At 50.4% G+C, this 13,796-nt stretch overlaps 1 protein-coding gene across 5 annotated transcripts in view; it reads left to right on the top strand.

The window, feature by feature from the left end:
• Window positions 1-253: 253 nt before the first annotated feature.
• Window positions 254-13,796, top strand: part of GLT1D1 (glycosyltransferase 1 domain containing 1) — an 89,888-nt gene continuing 76,345 nt past the window's right edge. For 3 of the 5 annotated variants that reach the window (XM_037817028.1, XM_037817030.1, XM_037817031.1), the window contains exon 1: window positions 1,639-1,762. In XM_037817028.1, coding sequence (XP_037672956.1) covers window positions 1,674-1,762 — 89 coding nt within the window. In that variant the 5' untranslated portion in view covers window positions 1,639-1,673. Of the gene's footprint in view, window positions 374-1,638; window positions 1,763-13,796 lie in introns of those variants that run through there. The other 2 variants (XM_037817029.1, XM_037817027.1) reach the window with 1 other exon arrangement.

Raw genomic sequence — 13,796 nt, 5'->3', positions numbered from 1 at the left:
AGTAACTCAAAGGCACAGCTGGTAGCTCTTTGGTGGGTGTGGGGCTGGCCCTGGCAGGTGCAGGAACTAACTACAGTGCGTATCAGGAGCAAAACGTCAAACCACAGGTGCTCCGGGGGCCGCCCGCGAGCTCCCCGTCCCCGCCCCGCGTGGGCGCCCCGCGCCCGGCCCCCGCCAGGTGCCCTCCCCGCCCCGCGGCCCCGGAACCGGCGAGGGCGGGACTCAGCCGGCGCCGCCGCCCCCGCGTCGCCTCCCGGGGCCTGGCGGCGGCGCGGGCCCAGCGCGGGCAGGGCGGGCGGGCGGCCATGCGGCTCCTCTTCCTGGCGGGGCTGCGGCCGCACACGGGCAACGCCGTCACGGCCCAGCGGGTCCGGTAGGTGCGGGCGGGCGCCGGGCCCGAGCATCCTCCGCCGGCCGGGACGCGGGGTGGAGGTGGGGGGCCCGGGGGGCGACGGGGGATCCGGGGGGCGCGGGGGGCAGCGCCCGGCCCGGCCTCCGCGGCCCGAACCCCCCGAGCGCAAACGGCACGGCGCGCAGGGCGCGGGGCCTCCACGCGGCGCGGGCTGCTGGCGGCCCGCGGGGCATCGGCGCCTCTGGGTTCTCGCCTGCTGGGGCTCGGGGTGACCCGGGGCGAGGGGGTACAAGGCAGAAATCGGCCAGAGGGCCCTGAAACGGCATCCTGAGGTCCCCCCGCCGAGCCTTAGGGGACCGACTGTCTTCATTGATTCGCTGTATTGTTTGTGAGCGCGCTGGGTTGGGGGGCTACAGCAAAAGGATGTTTATATGCACATACATTTTGGGGGTGAGTGCTCTATTTTAGGCAGGAGGGTCCTGGGGGACCCAGGAGGGACCCGGGCAGGCATCCCGGGTCTGGGTTTCGGATCTGGAGCGAGCCCTCTGGGCAGCTCCCCCTCCACACCTGGTTGACATCCTGGGCCTGCTATCTTAACATTTCTGTTGTTCTGAAAAGCTGTAATCTTTTATTTGCTTACTGTTTTCTCCCTGGAATGTGAGCCCCTGGGGGCTGGGAGCAGCTTTTCTTAACCCCTGGCTCTATTAGTTGGATGCACAACTAAGCCTGCCCCGGGACACCAAGGTGTGTAGTAGTTGGTGCCTGGAGCTGAAAAGAAGCACAGAAATTTAAAAAAAAATTTTTTACAAGCGCACTTGCTTCATGAACTTTCCCAATTTCCTTCCTCTCTGTGGGTCTGTGTCCTCATCCAGTGAGCAGCGTGGGCTACCCCCGCCCTCCAAAATGTTACCAGGCTCCGAGGGTCATCGCTGGGAATGACCGGTCAAGGAAATCCCTTTTCTGGAGTTTACTGGAGAATTGACAATCAGGCTTTCCATTGTCCTGGTTCATCCTGGGTCTAATTTAGCGGCAGGAGCCTCTCCCCCAGGGACTCAAGGAGCACATTCCACTAGTGGAGGACTCTGCACAGGCGCCAGAAATAAAGGCGCTCATTTCAGATAGTGATTACTGTGCTTCACAAACTAAACAAGGTGAGGCCCTGGTGAGGGTGGGGCTCCTTCTGGAGGGCCTCTTGAGCAGGTGACATTCGAGGTGACCCTGGGACAAAAGGAGGCAGCCACTGGGTCTGGGAGGAAGGGGTGATAAACTGCAAGTAGAGGGACCTGAGAAGCAGCTAGAAGGCCACAGTCCCTGGAATCTAATGAGGGTGGGGGCAAGTGCTAGGAAGCTGAGCTCAGAGCACGGCCAGACCTGGAGGGCCCTGCATGCACGTCTGGGAGAGGAACACCTGTAAGTTAACATTTTGCTCCTAATTTGCACTATAGACGGGAGCCCCATGTGTCATTAGTGCTGAGGTTGGGGAGGTGGGTAGGAGATGAGCTAGAGAGGTAGACAGACCCATGCCACATAGGGCCTTCGATTTTGTACCAGGAATAGAATTAAAGCACAAAATGCCATGGATTCGTGTGTCTTAGACGATGGTTTTGGCCGCAGTGTGGAGGGTGGATTAGGATGGTGGCAAAAGAGATAAGCATTTCGATTTGACGTATGTAGGAAGTAAAATCGACAGGTCTTGGCAATTGAATGTCGGGAGTGTGGGAGAGAAAACCCACGGCTTCCTTCATTATAGAGGGAAAATAAAGAGAGAAAACCAGTGAGGTCTTGTATCTAGAGATCATGGTTTGTAGTAAGCTTGGGCCCTTAGCGGTTTTTTAGAAGATGAAGATGACAAAGCAGAAGAAAGTATTTAGGGTAAAAAGGAATCTTACTAGTGACCAGTAATTGAGAGTCAGTGGTGTATTGTCTGTGTGGCCCTTCAGTATAAATAGTGCACTGTGTGTGTGTAGATTAGGTTTAACTCACACCCAAAGGATATTTCAAAGATCCTAATAAAGCACCTCCTCTCCTGAGCTGTCTGCTGAGCAGTGTGACTCTTACGAATCTACATCAGAGGATTTGTCCATTTAGCATATGGGGTTTCAGAAAGAGTTCCTGGTGTTTCAGATCTGTGGTTGGCTGGACAGGTGACATGGACGGGCCGCCCTGGGGTGAACAGGGACGAGAAGGCAGGGAGCCTGAGCCCACACCTGCAGAACAGCCCTTTTGGTCTTGTGTCCCCATTTCATGAAACCATCTGTCCCTGACCCAACCAGAAACTTCCCAGTCTTGCTGTCAGATTACAGTCCCATGTAGACTTGACCAAGTGAATCCTACAGGCACGATGTTTGTAGGAGGACAGAGGGGACATCTGCAGCCGGCAAGAACAGGCGGTGACTGTCGTGCCTCCTTGGCTGAATTGCTTTCATTGAAGGGGGTGAGGGGAGAGGGAGGGACACCTGCTTCTCCACCCATCTCTAATCCCTGACAACCTGACAGTCCTCATCGATCCAGGCAAACTGGTCAAGGTCAGTCCCTAATAATAAAGTTCAAAGTTAAAACCAGCCCTGGTCAGTTAAAAATAAGGTCAGAAACAAAGAGAGCAAAGTTCAGTTCATCTGTGGAGGAGCAATAAATGACACAGGTAATGGATGCAAAACAGTATTCACACAGCAGCTTTTGTGGGTCAGTGGTGGGGACCCTAGTCTCGGAAGAGCACCTCCCGCTGTGCTACAACAGGAGACCGTTCTTGGAAACCCTGAAACAACCTAAACCAGCAGAGGACAAACGGAGGCTGCTGGGTCAAACCCGACCTGCTGCATGCTTTGATAAACAGGAGTCTAATTGGAGCACAGTGCGCTCGTTTCTTGATGCATTGGTTGGGGCTCCTTCTCCACGGGACACAGACCCCCCCTGCCTGCAAAGCCAAGACAGCTACTCGCTTGCCATTTCCAGAAAGGGTTTCCTGACCCCTGTTCTCAACTGTCAGAAACGCGTTTGTACTGCGTTCTGCACCTGGCGCTTGCCTGCAGGGCTCCTGCCTCCCGGGGGAAACGCATGGAGGTGACTATGGAAAACAAGGAGAGCGCAGAGGATTTGGGCTTCCTCAGGCCAGAGTGGAGAATTCTGAGGGGCGATCAGTCCCTGCACTAGAGGGTGGCATCTGAGTTGTCGCCAACACGCCACGCTGATACTGGACTTTGTGTGGCCCGGTGGCGCCTATTTGCTTTCTCTCTCTTTATTGGGAACACAGTGTATAAAAGTTATTTGCACAGGAACCACTTCAGACAAGAGGAGTAAACAGAGGCCACTATCCATTCTGGGAGAGAGCAGAGAAGGGAAGAAAGGCAGGTGCCACCTACTTTCCCTTGTCGCTTAGCTGCCCTCGGCCATGAGGTTCTGATCGTGCTGGGATCGCCAAGCCTTTGGGGAGATCAGTGAGCGGGGGACACTTTCAACTTTTCTAGTAATGGCAGGTGATCGGTGTTGAATAGACATTAACAGGTGTTGACGGTGGGGTAGCATCTTTATTCAGCAAATATTTGTTGAGAGTCTCCAGTGGGCAAAGCTCTGCACGTACCCCAATAAGGCAGGTGCCCCTGCCCCCGGGAACCCGCAGCCCCACCGCCGCAGGGAGGTGGTGCCGGCTGGCTCTGTGGGGAGCACCAGCCTTGGAAAAAGGTTCTGGCATTCAAGCGTGCAAGACAGACAAGCATTTCATTACAAAACGATCATTTCATTACATGGTGGCAAGTGCCACAGGGAGAAGTGTAGGTGGGTGAGGGGTCAGGGGTCAGGACCTCCTGCCTGGGAAGGTGACCCTGAGAAGTGAATCTTTCTTTCTCATACAGTTTTTTGAATTGAGATATTCACATACCATAAAATTCACCCTTTTAAAGTATATGAGTCCAGGGATTCTAGCATTTTCACCAAGTCATGAAACCAACAGCACAATCTAATTCCACAATACTTTTATCCCCAAGAGAAACCCCGGACCCGTTAGCAGTCACCCCTGTTGCCCCCCGCCAGCCCTGCAGCCCTAATCTCTTTTCTGTCTCTCCACATTAGCCCTGGTATTTCGTAGTCATGGAATTTTGTAGCCTTTTGTTGTGTCTGGTTTCTTTCCCTCAGCAAGATCTTTTCCAGTTTCATCCACGTTGTCGCACACATCAGAACCCCATTCCTATTCAGATAACACCACATTTTCTTTATCCACTCACCTGTGGAGGGGCACCTGGGTTGTTTCCATCTTTTGGCCAATGTGATTAATATGGCTATGAATATTTGTGCAGGAATATTCTCTTGAATAACTTTTTTTTTTTTTGAGAAGACAAATTTTTTCTTTTTTTATTTTGAAATAAATTCAAAGTTATAGGAACAGTTGCAAAAACAATACTAACCCCATACACAGAATTCCATCATTCCCTGACCCCCTTCCCCTGGTAGCCCAATCCACCAACTTTAACATGCTGTCACATCGCAATTTCTTTCCCTCCCTCCCTCCCTATCATCCATCATCTATTGCTCTGTCTTCTGAACATACGAGAGCTAGCTGCTCACACCCTTGAACAAACACTATAATTCACATATACACTTCCCATGAACAAGAACATTCTTTTATGCAATCCCATTAAGCGCAGCTAAGAAGTACAAGAGATTCAACAATGATACAAAGCTTACATTCTATATTTCCTTTTCCTTATGTCTCAACTGTGTCCCTTTGAGCCACCTGTCCTCTATCCTCCAATCCCATCCAAGTTCATCCTTGGCATTCAATCGTCATCTGTTTAGACTGGCTTTTTTTTTTTTTTTTTCCAGTTGTGGAAGCATATATACAGCCTAAATCTTCCCATTCCACCCCCTCCCTAGCCTTCCATTAGTGGGATTAATCACATTTAGAATGTTGTAATGCTCTTTCCCACCATCCATTACTAGAAATTTCCCTTCACCTCAAACAGCAACCCTGCACTCATTTCTTAACTCCCCATTGCCCCTTCCCCCATTTCTCTTAACCCAAACTCTGCATTTCATCTCTATGGTTACATTCTCTGATAATTTCTTTGTGTTTGCTGTGGGGGTTAAAATTAACCTCTTAAATCCATATCAATCTTGTTTTTCTTGGATACCACCTTCACTTCAATAGGACACATGAACTATGTTCCTATACTCCTCCAGTCCCCCGCCTTTATATAGTTGTCTAAAATTACATATTTTACATTGAGTACAAAACCACTGATTTCTCTTTAGAGTTTGTGTATTTTATATCATGTAGGAAGTAAGTAGTGGACTTACAGTTCAAAAATTATTGACTTCTATTTGTATTCCATTGTGTTTGGAGAATGTGCTTTGAGTATATTCAATTTTTTTTTTTTTTTTAATTTCTTGAGGCTTGTTTTATGTCCCAGCTTATGGACCCTTCTGGAGAAAGGTCTGTGATCACTAGAGAAAAATGAGTGTCCTGGTGATTTGGGATGTAAGGTACTATATATGTCTGTTAAAATTCTCTATACCTCTCTCTCCTTTCTTTGTTTCTCTGTCGGTAGGGCTCCCTTTAGAATCTGAAGTAGGGCAGGTCTTTTATTAGCAAAATCTCTCAGCATTTATTTGTCTGTGAAAAATTTAAGCACTCCCTCAAATTTGAAGGAGAGTTTTGCTGGATAAAGTATTCTTGGTTGGAAATTTTTCTCTCTCAGAGTTTTAAATATGTCATGCCACTGCCTTCTCGCCTCCATGGTGGCCGCTGAGTAATCACAACTTAGTCTTATGTTGTTTCCTTTGTATGTGGTGAATTGCTTTTCTCTTGCTGCTTCCAGAACTTGCTCCTTCTCTTCAGTATTTGACAGTCTGATCAGAATATGTCTCGGAGTGGGTTTATTTGGATTTATTCTATTTGGAGTTTGCTGGGCATTTATGCTTTGTGTATTTATATTGTGTATAAGGTTTGGGAAGTTTTCCCCAACAATTTCTTTGAATACTCTTTCTAGACCTTTACCCTTCTCTTCCCCTTCTGGGACACCAATGAGTCTTAAGTTTGGACGTTTTATTTTATCTATCGTATCTCTGAGATCCATTTTTATTTTTTCAATTTTTTTCTCCATTCTTTCTTTTGTTCTTTCATTTTCTGTTCTGTGGGCTTCTAGGACACTGAGACATTGTTCAGCTTCCTCTAGTCTTGTATTGTGAATATCCAGAGTGTTTTTAATTTGGCCAACAGTTTCTTTTATTTCCATAAGATCTTCTATTTTTTTATTTACTCTTGCAATGTCTTCTTTATGCTCTTCTAGGATCTTCTTTATGTTGCTTATATCCTGGTCCATGGTCTTCTTGATGTCCTTTAAATCCTTTGCCATGTTTTCATTCCTCGATTGTAGTTCTTTGATTAATTGTGCGAGGTATTTTGTCTCTTCTGATAACTTGATTTGTGTGTTTGGAGTTGGATTCTCTATATCGTTGTGTGTTTGGAGTTGGATTCTCTATATCGTCTGGTTTTATCATATGCATTGAGATTTTCTGTTGTTTTTGGCCTCTTGGCATTTGCTCTGCTCAACAGGGTTCTTTCAAGTTGTAAAAAAAAAAACAAATCTAATTTTTCAGAAACACAGTTTGGTGGTGTACACTTTCTCTAACTAACCAGCAGGTGGCGTCTGTGAGTCACCTATACCTCTCAAGTCAGTTCTCCACCTTGTCCCCGCAGTGTGTGGGGAAATGATTCTTGTGGGGTCCAGCCGGAGAACTCAGCCTGGGTGTGTTGCTGGAGCTGTCCGCCCTGAATGTGGGGCGTGTGTACGGGTGGCCAGGGAGGAAGGATAGCTGTCCGGCGCTGCCCCGCTCGGTCCCCGGTTCCCGGCCGGCGAGGGGAAACAGGGAAGGAGAGAGAGAGATGCAGACTGCGCGAACTAACCTGGTCATGAATCACGACTCGAACCACACGGCAGTTGTGAAAGCAAGCCCTTTACTACAGCTAGATGAACATTCTGTGTTACTGGTTCCCACACGGGGCACGGCGCCTCGTGGGAGAGCAGCCTCGATGTGGCCGTCAGGCACGGCTCCTTGTGGGCTGTCTCACCCTACCCCGTCCGGGTAAGACCTTTTATACACAATTAACAACCAATAAGCTTCTAGGCTAGTATCGCGTATACAGGATTTCGATTGGTAGGAGCGGGTGGCGGATACATGTGTCACTATGCGGAAACAGGATGCAGGCGCCATCTTGGCTCACTCGATGGGCGGGGGTAACTCTAGAGCAGGCTGCAGCGCATACGCTAGGCCCGATTCGGGAGGCGGCTTTCCACATCTCCCCCTTTCTTATTTATTTTTGACCCAGTGTCTCCAGTGATGAGCGTGCTCCCGTGAACCCAAATGGTTCACAACCTCTTTGGTGCTTTGGGGAGTCTGGACTAGGCCTCAGCCATCCAGCGGCGGAGCCTCTAGCACCAACCAGAATGCTCACGTCATATGGAGACCGGAGAGTCCGTAAGCTGGAAGCAACGTGACTCTCCCTGCAGTGCTTTGCCTGGCAACTGGGGAACAACGACGGGGGCAGGAACAGCAGTAACCAGAGTCGGGGGTGTCACTAGGTGTCTCTGTGCAATGGCTAGGGTCCAGTCTGGCCACAACTAGGACTCTGCCCTAGAGACCCACCTGAGACAAAATTATGACTACTGGTGTCGCCTTTTACACCCGAGAAACAGCCATGCGATTCGCTACAAATTTTGCTCCAAAGCGCCCCACCTGAGGCGACCAGGAAGGGGTATGGTTAATAAATCGGTCACTATCGGGGGTAACAGAGGTGGGAGTCATAGCCATCATAGTGGTAACACGCAATTGCTGCTGCGCTTGAAACAGGCGTTCTAGCAAACATTTAACAACGACTAATCCCACCAATAATCCCACTGCAATGAGGATCCAATTAGTTAAATTGGGCCAAGAGAACCAGGAAGAAACACTGTGCAATAGTTTCTGTAGAACCTCGCCTAACCCGGAGAGATCGACTTTAACGGGTTTTAACTTGATCCCCCCAATTGTGTCTAAACTAGACTCCACCTGTTGGGAGAGATTAACAAATTCAGGAAAATATGACCTTTTCAGCCAATCAGAGACTCTGGAAATGCTTCCGGTCACGTTGGCCCTGACAGGAGTGACACAGAGTTTAACCGTAAGCCACCGGGTGTCACATGTTTGCTGAAGCACTCTCCAGAGTCCATCTATTTCCAGTCCAAGTTCATCTATCTCCGCTTGGAGTTTCTGAATGGCCTGGAAATTTAAGTTCAGCATCTGATTGTGGCGGCGTAGCACGTCTCGGGTAAGGTTGACCAAGCCATTTACCGTTTCCATCGTTATGGCGAGCCGCCGATCTGTCCATGCTTGTAGCACAGCCTGCCCGATCGTTGGGACAAACAAAGAGGAAGCTACACTGGCAGCATTCGATAGCCATTCTTTTATGCCTCTTGGACGCCTAGACTTAGAGAAGGGGATATTGTTAAGTGAAACAACTTGAGAAACAGGGCCAACCCAGTCGGTTGCCTTGACGGGGAGCCAGACATAACTTGGGCGATACACTAGGATAGCGGGGCGGCGAGGCATCCGGGTCTTTGGAACGGTTGCAGACTGTAGGAGCAAGCCCTGGAAGGAAAAGGCACCTTTGAGTCTCCTTTTTACTCAAGATCCCTTCACAAGACTGGCGGCTCTTCCCTGTAACGTTAAGAAATTCAAGCAAGACTCCCTTACTTAACTCGCCATTACCAGTTTCACAAGTAGCATTCGCCGCAACTGTGGTGTTGACAACCTTGACAGAGAGGTTAGCAAAAGAGAGGATCAGTGTGTCATTGGTGAGGGGGAAGGACTCGTTGAAGCTTGTGGAGGAAATATAGTTCCACTAAAAAGAAAAAGGCAGATTAGAAGGATTGCTATAGGAGAGCAAAGAACAGAGTTACCGATCCTCTTTTTGGGCAACCGCGGGGTGGTCAGTCCTACTATTATCGTCTTGTCGGTCGTCGCCATCATCAGCAGGGTCGGAGGCTTGGTCTAATGGTTCAGGTTGTATATTCGTTGGCGTTTCTGACAGCTGTTCCTTGGCTTCTTCAGGTGATGTCACGGTTCTCACCAGTCTTTCCGGAACCCACACTGGTTGACGTCCTGGTTCCTGGGGAAAAACACAAACAGAGCCTCTGGCCCAGCTGAGCACCGGGTCAGGGCCTTTCCACTGCCCCGACAGGACATCCTTCCAACGGACTAGACCTCTATGCGGAGGACTCGGGGTGGTGTGTTGCAGGGCAGGTGTCATTCCTTGTGAATTTTCGTTTAAAAAATTATATGTGAGCAAGGCTACAGACAGTCGAGCTTTTGGGGACAGGCCGTGGCCTATACCCTCTTTCTGTTTTTTAAGCAAGTCTTTGAGAGATCTGTGCGCTCTTTCAATGATTCCTTGCCCCTGAGGGTTATAGGGGATGCCATGTTTTAATTGGACATCCATGTTGTCACAAAATTTTTGGAAGGATTTACTAGTGTAGGCAGGCCCGTTATCCGTCTTTAACGTCTTTGGCTTACCCCAAGCTGCCCATGCAGCAAGGCAGTGTGCAATGACGTGGGAGACTCTTTCTCCTGGTTCAGCAGAGGCAAATAAAACTTGGGAGCATGTGTCCACCGACACATGTAAGTACTTGATCTTACCATACTCTGAATGATGAGTGACATCCATCTGCCAAGTATCCCCTGGGGTGAGACCCCTAGGGTTGACCCCAACCGAGGGGACTGCTCTCTGCTCTGCACAATTGTTGCAGGCTCGGACAATATCTCGAGCAGCTGCACGTGGTATGCTGAACCGCTTAGCTAGGGTACCTGCATTGATGTGAAACTTGGCATGGAATTCTCGGGCTTGTTGATACGGTACCAGCGTCGGAAAGATGTGCAGCTGTCGAGTGGCTACATCTGCGCTATGGTTCCCCTGGGCCATAGGGCCAGGCAAACCTGTGTGGGCTCTAATATGGGTTATGTAAAAAGGGTGTTGCCTGGTCCATATAACCTCCTGTAGTTTGGCAAAGAACGTCCTTACTGTAGAGGAATGTTTAACAATGCCCACCGTTTCTAAAATTTGTACAGAGTTCACAACATAAGCAGAATCCGAGACGACATTTAAGGGCTCGGAAAGGCTTTCCAGGACTGCAATGATAACCTGCAGTTCTACCCATTGAGGCTTTTGTGGTTGGAAGAGCACTGTTTTAGGAGTGTCCCCCTCCACACAATACGCCCCTGTTCCAGAGCTGGAGCCGTCCGTGTATACGGTGGGGGCGCCTGCTAGTGGCCTAGGAGAGGTTACTTTGGGAAAAATCACTGGGTGCCGGGTGACAAACTGCAAGAGAGGAGCCTTAGGGAACTGATTGTTAATGGGACCAAGAAATGTACACCGGAGAATGGCCCATTGATCTATGCATCCGGTGAGTATCTCAAGCTGCTGGGAAGAATAAGGCACCCTGAGATTTTTGGGCTGCTGACCGAAATGCTGCACAGCCCTTTTAATGCATTCTAGGGCCAAGTCTGCAACCGCTGTAGGATAGTGCTCTAGGACTTTTTTGGGGGAAACTCCAGGGTGGACCCAGAGCAGCGGCCCCCGCTGCCACAGTACCGCAGTGGGCTGTAATTCTGTCGGCAGCACGCAGGCTTCAAAAGGCTCATCAGGGTCTATTCTCTTCAATGCAGCGCCACTGAGCGCCTGTTCCACCTGGCATAGTGCTCGCCTTGCCTCTGGAGTGAAGCTTCGAGGTGAGTTTATATTAGAATCCCCCTTCAACAGGTCGAACAAAGGTGTTAGTTTGACATTGGGTATTTTTAGGTATGGACGGATCCAATTGATATCCCCCATGAGTTTTTCTAGATCATTGAGAGTGTGTATATTGTCTAGCCTGAGAGACACCTTTTGGGGGGAAACATGAGTGGGTGCGACTTTCGCCCCCAGGAAAGTGGTAATGTCAGTCATTTGGATTTTTTCAGGGGCAATCTCTAGGTTAGCTTCTCTAAGACTAAGGACTAAATGTGACAAAACTGTTTTAAGAAGATCTGTGTCTCTATGGGCTAAGAGAATGTCATCCATATAATGGATGATTTTCACTTGAGGGAACTGCTGCCGAGTGCTAGCTAGCTTCGCAGCGACATACAGCTGGCACATGGTAGGACTATTAGCCATGCCTTGGGGCAGGACTGTCCATTCAAAGCGTTGACAGGGCTCCTCTTGATTACTAGAGGGCACAGTAAAGGCAAACTTAGGAGTGTCTTCAGGGTGGAGCGGAATAGAAAAGAAGCAATCCTTCAGATCTATGATGAAAATCAACCAGTGCTCCGGTAATGCCGAGAGGAGGGGCAGTCCCATCTGAACGGGCCCTAAAGGCTCCATGCAATCGTTAATAGCTCTTAGATCATGTAGCAGTCTCCATTTACCAGATTTCTTTTTTATTACGAATATAGGGGTGTTCCACGGTGACGTGGAAGGGGCGATATGGCCCTTTTCTAGTTGTTCTGATACTAGGGCGTGCAACGCTGCAAGTTTTTCCTGTGGCAAGGGCCACTGAGGCACCCACACCGGAGCCTCGGTTTTCCATTTTAGTTTTATAGGTGTGGGTGGGAATCTCTCCTCAGTGGCCCCTATGAAAAACCCAAGCCTCGTCTGTCAGACTTGGGGGCAGCTTGTATAGGCTCCGCACGTCCGTGCAGTGAAGCTCCTAAACCCTTGCCGGGGGTATACCCCATTTCTTTTAGCAGTCGCTTAGAGGTTGGGGAGTAGCCGCTAATTAAAGTAACGTCCATTTGGGTCAGAATGTCTCTTCCCCACAAAGACACAGGCAGGGCTAATACATAAGGCTGGAAACTGCCTTGGTGTCCTTCTTCATCAGCCCAATGAAGGGCAGCTGCACTGAGCATGGGCGCTGAAATTTGGCCTATTCCTCTAATGGGCTCTTCCGCCCTGCTCGTTGGCCAGGTGGGGGGCCATTCTTGTTGTCTTATGATAGACCGATCGGCCCCTGTATCGAGCAGGCCCAAGAAAGATCTGCCTTGCACCTTAATGGTTAGCATAGGTCGAGACTCCAGGGACATATGGAGTCCCTCAAAAATCGCTCCACTGGATCCGAACCCTTTTTCCCCTCTCTGTCTGATTCTGCTTGGAAAGACTGCATGTAAGCTGGGTAAGAGCAGGAGCTGCGCCAGCTTATCACCTTCTGCAATGACTAAGGTGCCCCGCTGAGATTGAACCATAACTTGGGCACGGCCTGTGAAATCTGAATCTACAAGTCCTGGTATAACTGTTAATCCTTTCAGGGCCGTGGATGCTCTTCCCAATATGAGCCCTACAGTACCAGCCGGTAAGGGCCCCTTGAAGGAGGTCCCTACTAACTGGACACCCATGGAGGGGGTTAGTACGAGTCTGGAGGTGGCACAGAGGTCCAGTCCTGCTGAGCCGGGGGACGCACGAATTTGATCGGATCCTGTGTTGTCGAATGGCATGCAAGGGGGTCCTGAGGGCCTGTATACTCGGGCGGGGGGTACGGCAAAGGTTGCCCCTCCCCTGACCGACCCATCGGGGTTTCCGGGTCTGGCAGCAAAGGATAATTACATTTACTGGGCATGGCCACTAGAGGGAGCTCTCGGCGAGGTCCTTTGGTGGGACCGCCCAAGGCGTCAGTTGGGAGCTGGGGTGTCCCTGGGGGTGCAGCGGTAGACATTGGCGGGGCGGAAGGCCGCACGGGTGTGGCGGGAGGCTCCTCCCACTCAATTAGCGGGGATGCTTCCGCCTTCTCGTCAGTATCGCTATCTGACTCTGAGTCAGAGTCACTGGACTCCGGCGGTTTGCCCTTACAGGAGCCGTCCGCTGACGAAACTGACTGGGTTTCTTGGAGCGCGCACCGTGCTTCTTGCAAGACAGAGGACGGGCTTAGGCCGGTAGCCGATTCTAGTTCAAGGACCGCACGGACGGTCTCCCATATGGGTACTAGAATCGGGTCCATACACACGCCCGTCTGGCGCGCTCGGTCTATGTCGCGACCGAGCTTCATCCAAGAGGGTAGGCTAAGGCTGCCGGTGCAGGCAAACCAAGGGGCAAAAGTATCAACATCATCAAGAAAACGCTGAAGGGAGCTTTTCCTGACCGAGATACCCCGTTGTTTCAAAAGGTTCTTTAAGGGAGCTAAGAGAGGTGAACTTCCGGACTGCCCCATGATTGCAGTCGGCACTATACTTCAGTCACTCGGAGAGCTCTTCCGAGTCCCCCGGGGTCACCTGAAAACCCACGGGCCCTAACTATCATGTAATAAGACGCACTCACCTTCTCGCGTTGATCAGGCGCGGGAAGTCCGCCGTAAGCTCGACGCGCAGCGCTGCTCTCCTCACAGAGGGACCGTCGAGAGCGAGGCAGGAGGAGGAGCTGCCCCGTACGGGCCACCACTTGTCCGGCGCTGCCCCG

The sequence above is a fragment of the Choloepus didactylus genome, chromosome 23 (genome assembly GCF_015220235.1).
Source record: "Choloepus didactylus isolate mChoDid1 chromosome 23, mChoDid1.pri, whole genome shotgun sequence".
NCBI classification, from domain to species: domain Eukaryota; kingdom Metazoa; phylum Chordata; class Mammalia; order Pilosa; family Megalonychidae; genus Choloepus; species Choloepus didactylus.
This window is presented reverse-complemented; position numbering and strand designations above follow the sequence as displayed.